Raw genomic sequence first — 19374 nt, 5'->3', positions numbered from 1 at the left:
ATATTATTTTGCTGATTAAGTAGTAATTTAACAAGTAAAATTCAGGGTTCGATTTCCGTGATGAACATTGTGTAGCTCTGCGCTAGAACAACAACTTAAGCTTTTGATTAATTAGAATATGATTAAGCCTAACTTCAAGAACACGTTACTATATTTATATTTTGTTTTTGTAGGGAGAGCCACGTACTGTGAAGGCGGTGGTGCATGCGCAGTATAACTCTCCAATGGACTTGTATTCAACGGAAAACGTGGCCGATACTCTTGCAAGACATGCTGAAGTGATAATGGACGGATATTCAGAGTAAAAAAGAATTGCAGTATATGTTATTAAGTATTAATAACATTGTGCCAACAAGAAATCAATAAAATAGCTCACCATAATTTAATTTGTTAATCACTACAATCAACTACTGAACTTATATTTTCTATAAATAGGCGAAAAGTTCAGATATTTATAATGACGTTTAGAATAAGTTTATAAACCCATAAGAAGACAGGCCCATCTGTTTAAAATAAGCATGTTTGAAACAAATAAATAAATCCATAAGAAGACAGGTCCACCTGTTTTAAATATGTTAGTAAATCCATAAGAAGATAGGTCGACTTTTTGCTGCACTTGTTTCACTATAATGATATTAGCAGAACAAGACTTTTTATGAGTAATAAACTGCAGAAGTAAAACAAATTATTCCTCTGTGAAATGTAATTTATACAGGTAATTAAACCTGAAATACCAGGTGTTGGTGCTGCTTTTTTTTTAACAGTGCTTCCAAGGCCAGGCACCCAGGATTTAGGCTCTATAACGGAGTTTACTATATAACATCACTTTGGAATGAGATAAAACTTTATTTTTACCGTTTTCAGGTTAAACTAAAATCCAACACAAAGTTTTAATAAATAATTTGCGGGTTAAGTGACGTTATCACATGTTTTTAACTCATAACAGTAAACTCCACCTTAGATGTACGTGTGGTGTTGACTTACCCTCTTGGTTAAAATCCAGTTAGTTGTCTTGCTCTTTTTTTTTTTTCAGACCTTGGTGTCAGTGGGATAATTCTGGTGAACTTGATTAAAGGTACTCTATCACCCATACTAATACTAAACAGATTGTACTGTAGATTCTAGCTGGAAACCAGACTACAGTCAATTAAAGTTCCGTCTAGCTGTTTCAAAACCTTGTTTTCCAATCTTCAGTCTGCCTTTCACGCCTTTCAATGTCATCAAATAACATAACAATACAAAGATTACTTTCCTCCGGCGGAGCTTGATGCACGTGTTTGGTAGATAGGAATTACTTCGTATCATCATATTTCTTACATGTGTCATTTTCAGTAATATAGTGAACAGAATCCTGAATATACTTATAAAAAATACAAAATAATCAGTTTTTCTTGTCAAAAGCGCTAAAACTTGAAACCTTCCATCAAGCTTTTTCATGTGAAAAGTTTGTCGCTGTGGATTCGATAGCAAAGAACGATAATAGAATATACACTGTTCCTGTTGGAGTGCCACAACAACGACTTCCTTTTAAACTTGAGTTAATAGATGACCTGTGATGTTTCTTCCTTTAAAACTTGAGTTATTGGATAATTTGTGGCACTTCTTTCTTTTAAACGTGAGTTATTTGATGATCGGTGGTGTTTCTTCCTCAGAACTAGTGTTAGATATTTTATTTTCATCATTCTCAAAAGGAATCAGTTTTTTCTTTTTTCTTTCTTTATACCTTTAATTTGTTCTGCAGCTGTTTTCCATCCACTTTTTGAACTATTTTAACCTTGGTTCTAAACCGTTATATCCAAACTAACATCAAGGTCACTTCCCACAAGTACCACACATAACCACTTTCAATTATAAATAATTTTCTTCTTTTCTTGTATTAAAGTTGATTTATCAGTACAAGATCAGTGCTCTTACTCCCTAAATGTCGATATCTCTTTTGTGGCCAACCGTAAATCCGGTTTTAGATAGGGGGTGGCAGTCGTGTGCTTTTTCTCCAATGAGGTTTTGTTTTAAATGTTACTCATTATACAAACGATCCGAAATAACTTGAAAAATAATTAAGTTCTGCTGAATCCTGGGCGCAAGCCCTGAGTAAACATTATTAATATTGAGAAGTTATAGAAATACTCAAGGCTCAAACGATAGTGCTGGCTACTTACTTTAACCTCGAAGGTTAATAGAGATAAGTAAAAGCTGACACGACAGTTGGTAGTATTTTAAAGTTGAGGGTTTAACTTGTAATTCATCACGTAACATCTTAGAAAAATAGTGTCTCTTCTGTTATTCAAATAATTTAATAGTCGACAGTGGAATTGGAAAATATTTAAAAGTAACATAGTGACGTCAACTCAAGTGTGGTGTGACAGTACTACAAAGAAATTTCTTTATTATCATGAGTGTGGTGTGACGAACATGTGAAGCTACCATAAATTAATGACTTTACTATTATGAGTGTGGAGTGATGAACATATGACAGTACTACAAAGTAATGACTTTAGTATCATGAGTGTGGTATGACAAACACATGAGAGTACTATGAAAGGATGACTTTAGTATTATGAGTAAGGTATTTATTGATACAGCCGAGTTTACTCACAGGATGACTGTTCGTGTTTCTACATAACAGGTCAGATTACAAAGCAAGGAGTCCAAAGTCATCGCCTGTCATTCAGAGATCCGCCGTTCTACAAGCATTGTATGAAGATGAAGCTAAAGGTTAGTATCTTTAAGAATTGTACACATCAGTATATGCACAGTTGAAGGGTAAAAGTTATAATGTATATGTACAGTAGAACAGTAAAGGTTAGCATTTTTAATAACAATAAAGATCTGTAGATGTATAGTAGAACGGTAAAGGTTATCCTGTTTAATAACCGTACACATTTAATATTTACAGTAGAACGATAAGGTTAGCATGTTTAAAAACTGTACACATCTGTATATGTGCAGTAGAACGGTTCAGGTGGTCATGTTCAATAACTGTACACGTCTGTAAATGTAGAGTAGAACGGCGAAGGTTAGTATTTTTAATAACTATGCACATCTGTAGATTACAGTAGAACGGTGAAGGTTAGCATGTTCAATAACTGTACACATCTGTAGATTACAGTAGAACGGTGAAGGTTAGTATGTTTAATAACTATACACATAACATGTCTGATCTGAGGGATAACAAAAATGCCCTCTTTGATCTTGGCCTCAGTAATTCTTGGGAACATCTGTCTTAAATAACAAAAACCTTCGCCTTCTTTGTTCATTGCTTTCACGAAATTCTTCATAAGTCCCAATTTTATGTGAAGAGGAGGCAAAAAAATCTTTGCCGGGTCGACAAGCAGTTCATGTGCCACATTTTTCTGTCCTGGAACTAACGTTTTATGAAGTAGCCAGCTCTGTCTAGGATAATGTGACTCTTTGGCACGACTGTTCCATTCACAGATGAAACAACAGTACTTTGTATTGCCGAGCTGCAGTCCCAGTATCAGAGTAACGACTTTCAGGTCTCTACAGATATTCCAGTTGTACTTGCTGTACTGCATGTGCTTCAGCAACATTTCCATGTTCTTGTGGGTTTCTTTTATGTGTGATGCATAGCCAACAGGTATTGAATGGTGAACGTTATCATTGTGTAACAAAACAGCTTTTAGGCTTAACATTGATGAATAAATAAAGAGACGCCACACTTGCGGGTCATGGTCACAACCCAAAGCAGAGAACAATCCTTTAATTTTAATACAGAAACAGAGACCGTCAACTTGTGCAAATAATTTGGTTATATCATCTTGACAGCTTCAGAAAACAGATATTTTCGTACCTGGTGACAGCAAACACCATTCCTGCAGTCTCAAACCCAGCAAATCGGCTTTTGCTTTTGACAGACTCAAATTTCTGACCAAATCGTTTAATTCTGACTGTGTTATGAGATATGGATCGCCTGAGAAGCACAGTTTAAAATCTGGATCAATGTCACTGCAGTTCTCTGCATTGCAGTTTCTTCATCTGGTTCATCTAAGGTCCGTTCCTCTGGTGGTTTCGGAATTGGAAGACTGTCGTCATGTGGCACGGGTCTCATTGCTGAAGGCAGATTAGGGTATTCAACTGACTTCTTGTTTTTGGCAGAGAAACCAGACACATTAGTCAAACAGAAGTAACAGTCCGTCACAGGTCTTTCTGTTCTCGACATATCATCGGGACAGCAAACGACATTGTCTTTCGAGTGCCTCTGAGCCAAGCTCTCAGACAGACAGCACATGTCGCACAATAAATGCGAGGCACCCATTCCTGGTCTTGATCACCAATTTTGCAGCCAAAGTACAGATGATATGCTTTCTTCACTAGAGAAGTCATTGAGCGTCTCTGATGAACAAGCGTTTACTCGCCACAAATATAGCGAAATGTATCGCGGCTGTTACGACATTGATGATACATACTGACCGACACCAATCGTCCTGTAAAACGTCTATAACATCTAACTTACTTGCTACAATGCTACTAAGGCAATGCTATATTCTGAAACAATACGCACACACTGTGAGGTCTATATTAATCCAATGAGTAGCATCTGTGTATGCAAGCCACTTTTATAGCCTGCTGAGACAGTGTCAAGCTGACTCCGGCCTGTCCAGGCATGTACGGGCTACATACTTCCACAGAACAGCTTTCAACCTGGCCTGATTTCATGCTTGGACATACCCATACTGCTCAAAACATAGTTCATAGGTCTCTTACAGAAACGAAAATTTTGGACACAAATATAAGAAAAACATGACAAAACTGAAGATTTCGATGAAACAGTACGTGATGGGCAAATGTGGATGTGATTTTTGTGATCAGCAGCCAAAAATCTATAAGGAACACCCAACAGTGTTCAAGAAGCAAAAACTTTGTTGTGCAGTGTAACTGTACACATCTCTAAATGTAGAGTATAACGGTAAAGGTTTGCATGTTTAACAACAGCACCTATCCATGTATTGATTACTTGTACGATAGAATGGTAAAAGATAGCTTGTTTAATAACTGTACTAATTTGTATATTACACTGCTAAATTAGGGATGACTAGCGCAGATAGCCCTCGTGTAGCTTTGCGCGAAATTCAAAACAAATCAAACAAAAGACTAGTCATCACCACCCACCACCGACTCTTGGGCTACTTTTTTACAAATGAATAGCGATATTCACCGTCACATAATAACGCCCCAACGGCTGAAAGGGCGGACATATTTCATGGGACAAGGATTTAAACACGTAACTCTTATAAGACTAGTCGAACGTTCAAACCACGTGGCCATGCGGAGTCGTCTCCCGAGAGAACCATACATGCACTGTTTTTTTTTTTTGTACAAAACATTTTTCAGTCGAAAAACCATTCCTTCATTTCTTTAATGATTGATTTGAAAATTAGTACGTTTATACCTTGGTTAACTACGCCATGACATGTTTTACCTTTTTAAGACTTCTTCTTTTAAAGAAAATCATGAGATGAAAGTTGAAACAAACTAAAATTGTATAAATTTGGCTCATCTGTAGTCATATCTACAGCAATCAAGAAAGAAATTGGCAAAATAATGTTAAACATAAACCCAACACATTGAAATATTTGAATTTCCCCATTTTGAATTTCTTCTCGAAGTCGAAGGTCACAAAGAAGCCTAATTTTGTTTTTATGGTAAATCACTTAGTCATATTTTGATCAATTTAAATACGATTTGATACAAAAATACTTTTCTACAGGTCCCGTACTTATACATTACAAAAATGTGGTACATGCCCATTTTTGGTGATTGTAGGTAGGTCAAAAAATATAATGTTAGGGTTTTAGTTTTGGTTTACTTCTTGACCATACTTGGATCAAAGTTTAAAGACTTTTTACAAAGATATAGGCAAATCTGAAATGTGTGTGTTGCGCAATTTCTGAGAGAATAATTACATTTTGAACTATTCATGGTTTGTCTACCAACGTACATGTGATTTGGTACAAAGATATCTTTCAGCAGGTCCCAAGTATCCATAAAGACACTTTGATATTTTTCTGTTGGACGTGTTGAGATTGCGTGGCGTAGACATGTTGCTTTTGTCGACGAATATATTTCTATTTAATATTACAAAGTATTGTATAACATTTAGAACACTTAATTGTAACTTTATATACGTAACTAGACTTCATTCAACTAGAACTAGGAAATGAATACAAGAACTACACGTTTGCTAGATCTAGAAACTCAAAAACAACAACTCACATTACAGAAAATTACAAAATCTAGCTAGAAACTCAAAATAAAACTCACATTACAGAACGTCAAAAAAACCACCTATAAACTAAAAAAAACACCCACATAACAGGAAGTTAGGAAAATCACAGCTGAAAATACGTATGGGAAAGTAATGGTGAGTACGAGGAGAAACAGTCATAACCTGATGTTCTTTGACACTGACAACTATCTATCTATTTTAGAGTATCATAGCTCGTGGCAGAAACACTCACCAAAAAAGACAACTTGTCAGAGTGGGGAACATGCCTAGATAACGTCATGATTATCGAACACTTAATTCAATTGTCTTAATACAAGTACACACTACGGGCAGGAGATATATATATATATATAAACTCGACCAAATCTTATGAAACTAATTTTCTACATACTTCTATGAATAACAAATTTACCTTCTAATTATTGCAGAAAGACGTCTCATTGAACGGCCTATCACTCCTCCAACATCAATGTAAGTAAAACCGTTTGGTAATAACATCAGCCAAATATATATAATTTAATCAGGGTCTTTAATTATTTTGGCAAAATATGACTAAGGCTCACAAATCGGTGAGTATGAGTTACTCTATCATGCTAGACAATTTTTAAACGAAGACTGTAATTTAAACTCACCTAGTTGTTAATGTTATTCTGAAGTGCCTAAATGTTGTTTAACAAAGACTGGTACAAATTTACCATGTTGTGAAAGGTGGTCTGTGGTGCCTGAATAATATAGTTTAACAAAGACCGGTACAAACTTACCATGCTCAGCAGATTGTTCTGTGGTGCATAAATACTGTTGTTTAACAAAGATTGGTACAAATGTATCATGTTGTAAATGTTGTTTTATGCTGCCTTAACACTGTTGTTTAACAAAGGCTGGTAAAAACTTGCCTTGCTGTAATTGTTGTTGTGTGAAGTGCTTAAATACTCTTGTTTAGCAAAGACTGGTACAAACTTAATAGTTTATTAGAGACAATGGCCTAGAAAGAAGTTATTGATGAAAGTATTTTTTTCTGGTTCGAGAGTTCCGTAGTTTTTAATTAGTCTTCAAAATATAATGACATTAAATTCAGTTTCTAATTCCGAATTTCAGATCTTCTTCGTTCAATACTGCAACTAGTAGTTTAATTGCGGTAAATATAATTATAACTGAGTTCAGAAAGGTAAAGCTGTTTTATTGTGTCAGAAACATGGAAAGTATCTTAAATCTGTATTGTTTTCTCCAGGAAACAACCACCACCTCCTCCGCCTAAGCCCAAGCCTCCAGTTCGTAGTGAAATTTTAAAATCATCCCCAGAGGCATATATGACTTCACCTTTTCACCAGGGATCTGAGAGGATTTCTTATTTTGGCTCAGACCAAGAAGTGAAAAGTACATCCACGTACCATCATAAACAACAATATTATCGAACTGAGGTGCCTTACAAGGAAGCTGTTCTTCAGGAGAAACAAACACCCAAGGAAGAGAAGAGAACATCCACGTACCAGCAGAAACAGCAATATTATCAAACTGATAGGTCTTACACACAAGCTGTTCTTCAGGGGAAACAAGCAACAGATTCTCATCTTGAAGAAGGTGCTCCTCTGGCTCCTCTTCGCGCTTTTCAATCGACATATCCACAACAGCAACCAGCAACCACTCAATCATCACATCAACACATAACCACTACAAGTGTCCAACTAACAGCTAGACAACCCAGCACTCCTCGCACTGTTGGACGTGCTGGACCACATTTCTATCAGCCAATGTCACCTCAAACTACCATTCGTTCTGCTCAGTCAATCTCCGCTCAAGCGAAGGGAATTTCTCAGATATCCTCTTCATCCCCTACAGCCGAACTTGTTCAACGAAATTATGAAAGACAGTCTCAACAAACATCTTTGTGCTCAGTGGCCCCTCGTAGTCAACCTTACTGGCCACAACAGAACCGTCCAGCAAGCCAATCATCTTTGACCAGAATGTTCCCCAGCCCAACCGCCTCTCCATCTTTATCTCGTAAATTTCGGACTTCAGAAGGAATTTGGCCACCTAAGGTGAGTTTGTTTTTTGTTTGAAATATTTGTGTCCCGTGATATACAGTTTCACATTAAACCTCAGTACGAATCAGGATGTTACACGTAAGAAGAAGATTTTGATCTACACACGTCGGACTTTTTCATTAACCTCACTTATATTATTTAGTATGATTATTTCATACTTAAATAGTTTATTTGGTTTGAATCTTTTTCACTTACAAGGTATGATCAGTCTGATTCTTTCTCACCTTATGGGTTTGTTTGGTTGGATTTCTTTTCATTTAGTGGATTTATTTGGTCTGATTCTTTCTTACTTATCGCGTTTGTTTGGTTCGATTCTTTCTCACTTTATACTTTTATTTAGTTTGATTCCTTCGCAATCAAAGGGTTTCTTTAGTCTGATTCTATGTCGCTTAATGGGTTTCTTTGGTCTGATTCTTTCTCACTCAACGAGTTTGTTTGATTAGATTCTTTTTCACTTCATGGGTTTGTTTGGTTGGATTCTTTCTTACTTAATCCGTTTATTTATTCTGATTCTTTCGCTATTAGAGGGTTTGTTTAGTCTAATCTTTTCACACTTAAAAGATTTATTTGGTTTGAATTTTTCTCACATACTTTGTTTGTTTAGACTGATTCTTTCTCACTTAATCGGTTTGTTTAGCTCGATTCTTTCTCATTTAATAGGTTTTCTGGTGTGATTCTTTCTCACTAAACTGGTCTGTTTGGTTGGACTCTTTCTTACATAATCTGTTTGTTTCGTCTGATTCTTTCGATATTAAAAGGTCTCTTTAGTCGTGATTCTTTTACACTTAAAGGGTTTATTTGGTTTGAATCTTTCTCACTTACAGGGATTGTTTAGTTTGATTTTTTTCCACTTAATGGGTTTGTTTGGTTGGATTCTTTCTTATTTAAAGGGCTTGTTTAAACTAATTCTTTCTCACTTATTGTATTTATTTTATCGGATTCTTCCTCACTTATTACGTTTATTTAGTCTGCTTCTTTCGGATTTAAAGGGTTTGTTTATTCTGATTTTTACTCACTTAAACGATTTTTTGTTTGGATTCTTTCTCACTAAAGTGGTTTGTTTGTTTGGATTCTTCCATACTTTGTTTCGTATGATTCTTTTTTCATTAATGCGTTTACTTAGTCTCATTTCTTTGCAGTTTACTGGATTGCTTAGTCAGATTTTTTTTGGAATTAAAGGGTGTGTTTAGTCTTATTCTTTCGCAATTAAAGTGTTTTCTTAGTATGATTCTTTATTATTCTTCTTTTGAATGATTTTATTTTCTCTTAATCCGTTTATTTGGTGTGACTCTTTCTCACTTAATGGGTTTGTTTATTCAGTTATTTTCTCACTTAACTGATTTATTTAGTTTTATCCAATGCTATTTACTGGCTTTGTTTTTCTGATTATTTCTGACTTAACGAATTTATTTAGTTTGATTTTTTTTCCTTACTGGGTTTGTTTAGTCTGATTTTTTCATTAAAATATTTATTTTGTTTTATCATTTGTCCCTTACTGGATGTGTTTAGTCTGATTCTTTCTCACTTAATGGATTTGTTTGGTTTAATGCTTTTTCATTTAATGGGTTTGTTTAGTCTGGTTCTTTTTCATTTAAAATGATTTATTTAGATTTATTATTCCTCATTTCTAGTGTTTATTTAGTCTCATTTTTTTCTATTTTAAACGATTTATTTACTTTTATTTCTTAACTTTCTCGATTTGTTTATTATGATTCTTTCTCACTTAAGGGATTTATTTAGTTTGATTCTTCTCACTACCTGAGTTTGTAGAGTCTGATTCTTTCTCACTTAAACATTTACTCAGTTTCATTCTTTTCACTTACTGGGTTTGTTCAGGTTGATTCTTTATCAGTTAAAAAATCTATTTATTTTCATTATTTTCACTTATTATGTTTGTTTAGTCTGCTTTTTTCTCAGTTAAAGGATTTATTAGCTTTTTCTTTTTCACTTACTCGGTTTGTTTAGTCAGCTTCTTTTTAACTTAAAAAATTATTTAGTTTATTCTTTGTCACATACTGGGTTTCTTTAGTCTGTATTTTTCTCACTTGAAAGATTTATTTAATTTGATTCTTTTCACTTACTGGGGTTGTTTAGTTTGATTCTTTCTCAGTTTATGGATTTTTTTAGTTTTATTTTTTCCCTTACTAGATTTGTGTAATCTAATTCTCTTTCACTTAATAGGATTCTTTGGTTGGATTTGTTCTCACTTAATGGGTTTATTTATTCTGATTTTTTCTCACTTAAATGATTTATTTAGTTTTATCATATGTTACTTACTGGGTTTGTTTCTTCTTATTATTTCTGTCTTAAAGGATTTATTGAGTTTTATTCTTTGTAACTTACTGGTTTTCTTTTATACAATTCTTTTTAAATTAAAGATTTATTTAGTTTCATACTTTTTCTTACTGGGTTTGTTTAGTCTGCTTCTTTCTCACTAAAAGGATTTATTTTGTTTAATCTTTTATTACTTACTAGTTTGTTTAGTCTGATTCTTTCTCACTTAATGGGTTTGTTTGGTTGAATTCCTTTTTGTTTAATGGCTTTGTTTAGTCTGATTCTTTCTCACTTAATGGGTTTGTTTGGTTGAATTCCTTTTTGTTTAATGGCTTTGTTTAGTCTGATTCTTTCTCACTTAATGGGTTTGTTTGGTTGAATTCCTTTTTGTTTAATGGCTTTGTTTAGTCTGATTCTTCTTCACTTAAGGGATTTATTTAGTTTGATTCTTTTCGCTTACAGGGTTTCTTTAGTCTGATTCTTTCTTACTTAAACCATTTATTTAGTTTTATTCGTTGTCGCTTTGTGGATTTGTCTAGTGTTGTTCTTCCTCACTCAAACGATGTATTTAATTTATTCTGTGTCATTTACTGGGTTTTAAAGGCTAATTCTTTTTCAGTTAAAGGATTTTTTTAGTTTGATTCTTGTCACTACCTGAGTTTGTTTGGTGTGATTTTTTCTTCCATAAAAAGTTTATATAGTTTTATTCTTTGTCACTTACTGAGCTTATTTAGTCTGATTCTTTCTCACTTAAAATATTTATTGAATTTGATTCTTTTCACCTACTGGGTTGTTTAGTCCGATTTTTTCTCAGTTAAAGGATTTATTTAGTTTTATTTTTTCTCTTACTGGGTTTGTTTAGGCTGTTTTTTCGCACTTTAAGAATTTACTCAGTTTATTCTTTGAAACTTACTGAGTTTCTTTAATATGATTATTTTAACTTAAAATTAATTTAGTTAGGTTCTTTTCCCTTACTTGGTTTCTTCAGTCTGATTCTTTCTCATTGAATGGGTTTGTTTGGTTGGATTCTCTTTTGTTTAATGGGTTTGTTTACTCTGATTCTTTCTCACTTATTGTGTTTCCTTGGTTGATTCTTTTTCATTTAATACGTTTATTTAATTTGATTCTTCAGCAATCAGATGGTTTCTTTATTCTGATTCTTTTTTACCTAATACATTTGTTTGGTATGATTCTTATTCATTTAATAGTTTTTTGATGGATTCTTTTTTACTTAATCTCTTTGTTTCGTCTTATTCTTTCGTTATTAAAGGGTTAGTTTAGTCGTGATTCTTTCATACTTAAGGGATTTTTTTGGTTTGAATCTTTATCACTTACAAGATTTATTTAGTCTAATTCTTTCTCCCTTAATACGTTTATTTAGTTTAATTTCTTTGCAATTTATTGGTTTGTTTAGTCTGATTCATTATTAGTTTATGGATTTGTCTAGTTTTGTTCTTTGTCTCTTGCTGGGTTTGAGTAGTCTGATTCTTTCTCACTTATTGATTCTTTCCCCAGCAAAGGTTTTCTTTATTCTGATTCTTTTTGACATAATGAATTTGTTTGGTCTAATTTTTATTCATTTACTAGGTTTTTGGTTGGATTCTTTCTCACTAAAGTGATTTGTTTGGTTGGATTCTTTTTTACTTAATACGTTTATTTAGCCTGATTCTTTCGCACTCAAAGGTTTGTTTATTCTGATTCTTTTTGACTTAATGAGTTCGTTTGGTCTGATTCTTACTCACTTAATGTATTTTTTTGCTTGGATTCTTTCTCACTAAAGTGGTTTGTTTGGTTGGATTCTTTCATACTTAATCTGTTTGTTTTGTCTGATTCTTTCGCTATTGAAAGGTTTCTTTAGTCGTGATTCTTACGCGCTTAAGGGGTTTAATTGGTTTGAATCTTTCTCACTTACTGGACTTCTTTAGTCTCATTCTTGTTCCATTAATGCCTTTGGAATTTATTGGTTTGTTTAGTCTGATTTTTCTGGAATTAAAGGATTTGTTTAGTGTGATTCTTTCGCAATTAAAGGGTTTCTTTCGGCTGCTTTTTTCTCACTTAAAATGTTGTTTGTTTGGATTCTTTCTGATTTTATGTGTTTACTTGGATTTGTTTAGTTTGCTTCTCTCTCACTTAAAGGATTTATTTTGTTTTATAATTTGTTACTTATTGATTTCTTTAGTTTGGTTCTTTCCCACTTAATGGGTTTGTTTGGTTAAATCCCACTTCCTTTAATGGGTTTGTTTAGTCTGATACTTCTTCACTTAAAGGATTTATTTAGTTTTATTCGTTGTCACATACTGGGTTTGTTTAGTGTGGTTCTTTCTCACTTAAACGGCTTACATACAGGGATTCTTTCTCACTAAATAGGTTTATTCGGTTGAATTCTTTCTCATGTGAAGGGTTTGTTTAGTTTGTTTCTCACTTAAAATATTTATTTAGTTTTTATTCTTTCTCACTTGCTGGGTTTCCTTATCCTGATTATTTCTCACTTAAACGATTTATTTAGGTTTATTAATTGTCACATACTGGGTTTGTTTAGTCTGATTCGTTCTCACTTAAAGTTTTTATAGTTTCATTGTTTGTAACTTACCAGGCTTCTTTAGTATTATTCTTCATAACTTATTGAAAATTTATTGAGTTTCATTTTTCCTTTACTTGATTAGTTTAATCTGATTTTCTCTCACTTAAAGGATTTATTTAGTTTGATTCTTTTCAGTTATTGGTTGCGTATCGTCTGATTCTTTCACATTTAAACGATTTATTTGGTTTTATTCTTTGTCTCTTACTGGGTTTGTGTAGTCTGATTCTTTCTCATTTAATAGGCTTTTTTGATTGAATTCCTTCTCATTTAATTGGTTTGTTTACTCTGCATTTTTCTCCCTTAATAGATTTATTTAGTTTTATTCTGTCACTTCCTGGGTTTGTTTAGTCTGATTATTTCTGACTTAACGGAATTTTTTCGTTTGATTCTTTTCACTTAGTGTTTGTTTAGTCAAATTGTTTGTCACTTCATGGGTTTCTTTCTGTCTACTTCTTTCTCACTTAATGAATTTGTTTTGTTGGATTCTTTCTGACTTAAAGGTTTGTTTATTATGATTCTTTCTAATTTAAACTATTTATTTTGTCTCATTATTTCTGCTTAATTGGCTTTTTTCGTTGAATACTTTCCCATTTAAACTAACACAACGGATTTACATAGTTTAATTTTTCAATAGATATTTTGATTCTTTGTCACTTTAGTGTTTTGTTTGATCTGATTCGTTCTCACTTAATTGCTTTGGTGATTTTGATTTTATAAACGGTTGTGAAATTTTCGAAAAAAATGAACTCGTATTCAAATTTATTTCATGAAAAGGAGTTATTTTCAGTTATTCAGTTTCAGGAGTTATATTCAGTTATTTTCATTATTAATTATTTTTCTCTTACTATTTTCTGTACTTCTTTATACTATTTTCTCTTTTACAGAATCCTAAGGCACAAGAGCCTTCAAGAATAGGATTTTCTTCTGGATGGACGCTAGAGAGTAAGTAAAGTAATTTATGTTTCTGTTTTACACAAGAAAATGAGTAGAGTGTAGATCGTGTTTCTCTCTGTTTCGGGCACAAAAAAGTGACATGAGTGTAGAACGTTTTTTTTATGTTTTACAAAAGACAGTGAGTAGAATGTAGATCGTTTTTCTTTGTGTTGGGCACAAAACATTAAAGTAGATTGTAAATCGTATATTTTTGAATTGGACACAAGAGGATGAGTAAAAAGCAGATCAAGTTTCTTTCTGTTGGACACTAGACACTAAGTAGCGTGTAGATTGTGTTTTTTCTGTTGGACCCAAGAGGATGAGTAGAGTGTAGGTCGTATTTCTTTTTGTTGGACACAAAACAGCCAGTAAATATTTGATACAGTTTCTTTGTGTTGGACACAAGAGGGTATGTAGAGGGTAGATCGTGTTTGTTTCTTTTTGACACAAGAGGGTAAGTTGAGTGTGGATCACGTTTTTTTGCGTTAAACACAAGACAGTGAGGATAAGGTTCATCGTATTTCTTTGCATTGGACAGAAGAGGATGAGTAAAGTGTAGATCGTGTTTCTTTGTGTTGGACACAAAAAGGTGAGTTGAGTGAAGACTGTGTTTCTTTGTGCTGGAAATAAGAGTATAAAAATAGCGTAGATCAGATTTCTTTGTGTTGGACAGAAACAGTAAGTAGATTGTAAACCGTATTTCCTTGTGTTGGTCACAAGAGGATGAGTAGAGTGCCGATGAAGTTTTTTCTTTATTGGACACAAGACAGTGAGTAGAGTGTAGATCGTATTTCTTTATGTTGGTAACAAGAGAGTGAGAGAGACTAGATCTAATTTTTCATTTGGATACAATAAAGGAGCAGTAGAGGATAGATCGTGTATCTTACTGTTGGACACAAGAGGATGAGTATAGTGTAAATCGTATTTCTTTCTGTTAAACACAAGACGTCTAGTAAAGTTTATATCATATTTCTTTGTGTTGGACACAAAAGAGTGAGTAGGGTGTAGAACGTGTTTCTTTGTGTTGGATCCAAGGCTGCTTGTAGAGTTGAGGTGAAGTTTCCTTGTGTTGGACACAAGCAGAAAAGTAGAGTGTATCTCAGGCATATTTGTGTTGGACAGAAAAGAGTGAGTAAAATGTAGATCTTGTTTCTTTCTGTTCGACACATAACAGTGAGTAGAGTGTATGTCGCCTTTCTTTTAATTGGGCACAAAAGAGTGAGTATAGTATAGATCGTGTTTCTTTCTCTTGGTCACAAGACAGTAATAGAGTGTAGATCGTGTTTCTTTCTGGTCGACACTCGACAGTGAGTAAAGTGTAGATCGTGTATTTTTGGAAACAATACAATGAATAGTGTTAATCGAGTTTCTCTTTTTTGGGCACAAGTGAGTGATTAGAGTGTAGATCGTGTTTCTTTGGGTGGGACCCAAGAGTGTGATCAGAGTGTATATCGTATTTGTTTATGTTAGGCCCAAGACAGTAAGTAGAATATAGATAGTGTTTCTTTATGTTGTCCACAAGAGAGCGAGAAGAGTGTTGTTCCTATTCCTTTCTGTTGGAAACAACAGAATGAGTACAGTGTAGATCGGGTATCTTTGTGTTGGACACAAGAGAATGAGTAGAGCGTAGATCAAGTTTCTTTGTGTTGGACACAAGAGGATGAGAATAGTATAACTCAGGTATCTTTTTGTTGGACACAACACAGTGAGTAGTGTAGATCGTGTTTCTTTCTGTTGGACACAAGAAGTTGAGTAGAGTGTTGATCGTGTTTTTTGGTAATGGACACAAAACAACTATTGAAGTTTACATCAAGTTTCTTTATTCTCAGGTATATTTGTGTTAGATTCAAGAAAGTGAGTAGTGTGTTGACCGTGTTTCTTTGTGTTGGGCACAAGAGAGTGAGAAGAGTGTAGTTCCTATTTTTTCTATTGGAAACAAGACAATAAGTAGAGAGTATATCCTGTTTCTTTCTGTTGAACATAATATAAAGAGTAGAGTGTATATCGTATTTCTTTGTATTGAACACAGGACAGTTAGTAAAGTTTAGTTGATGTGTGTTTGTGTTGTACACAAGAAAGTAAATAGAGTGTAGATCATGTTTCTTTCTGTTGGACACAATAGGGTAAGTAGTGTGTAGATCGTGCTTCTTTGTTTTGGACAAACTAGTGCAAATAGAGTGTAGCTCATATTTCTTTTTGTTGGGCACAAGATAGTGAGTAGAGTGTAGATCGTGTTTCTTTCTGTTGGACACAGTACAGTGTTGTTGAAGATAATTTCTGTGGAACCAAGACAGAAAGTACAGTGTAGATAGTGATTCTTTGTGTTGGACACAAGAAGATGAGTAGAGTGTTGCTCAAGTATTTCTTTTGGACACAAGAAGATGAGTAGAGTGTTGCTCAAGTATTTCTTTTGGACACAAGACAGTGAGTAGAGTGTTGCTCAAGTATTTCTTTTGGACACAAGACAGTGAGTAGAGTGTAGATCGTGTTTCTTTTTGTTTTACACAAGAGAGTGACCAGAGTGTAGCTCAGGTATCTTTGTGTTGGATCTAAGAGGATGAGTAGTGTATAGATCGTGTTTCTTTTTGTTTTACACAAGAGAGTGACCAGAGTGTAGCTCAGGTATCTTTGTGTTGGATCTAAGAGGATGAGTAGTGTATAGATCGTGTTTCTTTCTGTTGGACACAAGAGACTGAGTAGGGTATAGATAGTTTTTCTTTCTTTTGTGCAAAAGAGGGTAAGTATATAGTAGATCACGTTTCTTTGTGTTGGACACAAAATGACGAGTAGAGTGTAGACCGTGTTTCTTTGTGTTGGACACAAGACACTGAGTAGAGTGTATCTTAGGTTTCTTTCTGGTGGACACAAGACACTGAGTAGAGTGTAGATCGTGTTCTTTGTGTTGGAGACAAGAAGATGAGTAGACTGTAGATCATGTTTCTTTGTGGTAGACACATATCAATGAGTAAAGTGTAGATCGTATTTTTTTATGTTCAGTAAAAGGGGGTGCGTAGAGTGTGGATCGTGTTTCTATGTGTGGAAAACAAGACAGTGAGTAGAGTGTAGATCGTATTCTTTGTGCTGGGCAAAAGAGAGTGAGTAGAGTGTAGATCGTATTTCTTTCTGTTGGACACAAAATAGTGAGTAGAGTGTAAATCGTACTTGTTTACGTTGGACACAAGAGGATGAGTGGAGTGTAGAGTTAGAAAAGGCAAGCTGATATTTTTCAAAACATGTGCATGTATGTGGTAGGTGAGGCTTACCACCGATGATTTTTCTGTGTTTAAATTTCTCGTATAAAACATAATAGATTTATAATTGTTTTTGTATTGTAACGCTACTTTGAGGGTTACAGTTTACTCTAAAAACGTCTGTAATTTTGTAGGTAGTCAAGGGAGGAAGCTCGTTTGGCCACCCCCGATACTTGGTGAAACAAACGATATCTTTGGAGGTCGTACTACCCCACCTCGTGCAGGCACTGTGACTAATGTGTGGCACCCTCAATCCTATACACCCCCTTGTCGTACTCCTCCGTTTGCTGGAGGATCCCCTTTGTTGGGCCGTCGGAACAAGGATATCGTATGGCCACCCCCCCAGTCGCAAAATGTAATTTCTAAGAGGTCCTCTTCCAGACCGTTAAGGAAGGCTCAAAGTTTCGAAGATTATGTGGTGCAGCACGCCAGTGTTACTGTCCCTCCAACATATAGACCACCCCCTGGTTCTCAGCATGTGCAGCCTTCCCATGCGTAGTGTAGAGTTATCTAGGTGGTAGATAATAAAAGTTGCTGTTTTTGTCTTGTTGTTAGAAGGATAGTAATTTAAGCGCAATCATAGCGAGATAACATTTTATTATATGCTATTTTTGCTATTTATGTTTGGTTAATGAAGTACAGAATTAATCGAAGTTGGCGTTCTTTAATGTCCTATTTTTATTTATCTAAGATGGATTTTGTTTCATTCGTGAATTTTACACCATTTTTCGTGGAATTTCTTTTTTTTAAGGAGTTTTAAACATAAGTTTTGATACCATATTTATTAATATGTGATACTTGAACACCACTTTGAGAGGTACGAAATATTGTCTCCCCCTCCAAACCGTCCGCTTTTTGTTCTAATCTTCTTACCAAAATGTCCGCTTGTTCTCATCTTCCTACTAAAACCGTTCGGTTCTTGTTCTAATCTTCATATTAAACGGTACAGTTCTTGTTCTAATCTTCCTACCAAGATCTACCGGTTCTTCTTTTAATCTTCCTACCAAAACCTTTTGCTTCTTGTTCTAATCTTCCTACTTGTATGAACTAAGTTCACTTCAAATACGTTGGCTCTTCAAAAACAACGGTGGAGATCGAATACGGGTAATTTTTTAATTCTTCTCCTAACTTCAATTAAACTGATTCATAATTTATTATAATCTTGAGAAAAGTTATATTGTCTATATTGTTTATGATTATTAACACTAGAGGAGTTGGTAATAAGTTCAGTTGTTGTAAATTCCAATTTTTTTTCAACGATGTGACATTTCTAATTTGCAATATTAAAATATTGCTGGAGATTGTAAATAGGTTATTCTAATAGAAACTTGTATCACAATGTTGACAACTAAAGTAATAAATAAATACTTATAGAATTGTGCTGTTAGAAAATGTCACTATGAGAATGTTATGAAATAGTTTCAAAAGAATGATTCGAATTCGAACTACCCTATTCTAATATTTATGAAGTTTAGTGTAATAATCCGTCTTGTGAAGAATGTATATTTTATTTTAAAAATTAACATATGACATTATATGTTTGAAATAAATACTTTTTAAGGCTATTACTTGACTTTGTTGCAATTCTTTACTAAGAAATCTCATATACCTGATTTTTTCAAGACTAAAATGTAACTTTCACGACCTGTTTTGAAATTAAAATAGTAATAATTTGGATTTTACTCTATTTCCTCGTTGTTTTGTAGTAAGTGCTCAAGACCCTCCACACACTCAAACATTTGAGTGTCTCTTCTTTCTCACTACTTCATAATTCACTCTTTAACAGTTTCTGTTCAATCATTATTACATTTAACTATTCACAATTTTCTACTTTATTTACAGCTTTCACTACCTGGAGCGTCCATCATTTCCACTAGTGAAACAACCTTGTGACCCTTTTTGGCACATTTTTCTAGTATCGTGTATTTCTCACCTATTATTTGCTCTTAGATTAGAATGTGTAAAAACCTGTACGCCATGTTAACATATTATGTATATTAATTCTTTGATACTGATTGTTGTTCAATAAAGAATTCTCAGATTTCA

General features: G+C 34.0%; 1 protein-coding gene across 2 annotated transcripts in view; it reads left to right on the top strand.

Annotated features, from left to right (window-relative positions):
* Positions 1–19374, top strand: part of LOC143247151 (uncharacterized) — a 24380-nt gene extending 5006 nt beyond the window's left edge. Inside the window, exons 4-10 of one of the 2 annotated variants that reach the window (XM_076494780.1) lie at positions 174–301; positions 2627–2715; positions 6676–6718; positions 7476–8283; positions 14029–14086; positions 17463–18432; positions 19171–19374. In XM_076494780.1, coding sequence (XP_076350895.1) covers positions 174–301; positions 2627–2715; positions 6676–6718; positions 7476–8283; positions 14029–14086; positions 17463–17827 — 1491 coding nt within the window. In that variant the 3' untranslated portion in view covers positions 17828–18432; positions 19171–19374. The remainder of the gene's footprint in view (positions 1–173; positions 302–2626; positions 2716–6675; positions 6719–7475; positions 8284–14028; positions 14087–17462; positions 18433–19170) is intronic. The other variant, XM_076494781.1, reaches the window with a different exon arrangement.

Source organism: Tachypleus tridentatus, chromosome 3 (assembly GCF_004210375.1).
Source record: "Tachypleus tridentatus isolate NWPU-2018 chromosome 3, ASM421037v1, whole genome shotgun sequence".
NCBI classification, from domain to species: domain Eukaryota; kingdom Metazoa; phylum Arthropoda; class Merostomata; order Xiphosura; family Limulidae; genus Tachypleus; species Tachypleus tridentatus.
This window is presented reverse-complemented; position numbering and strand designations above follow the sequence as displayed.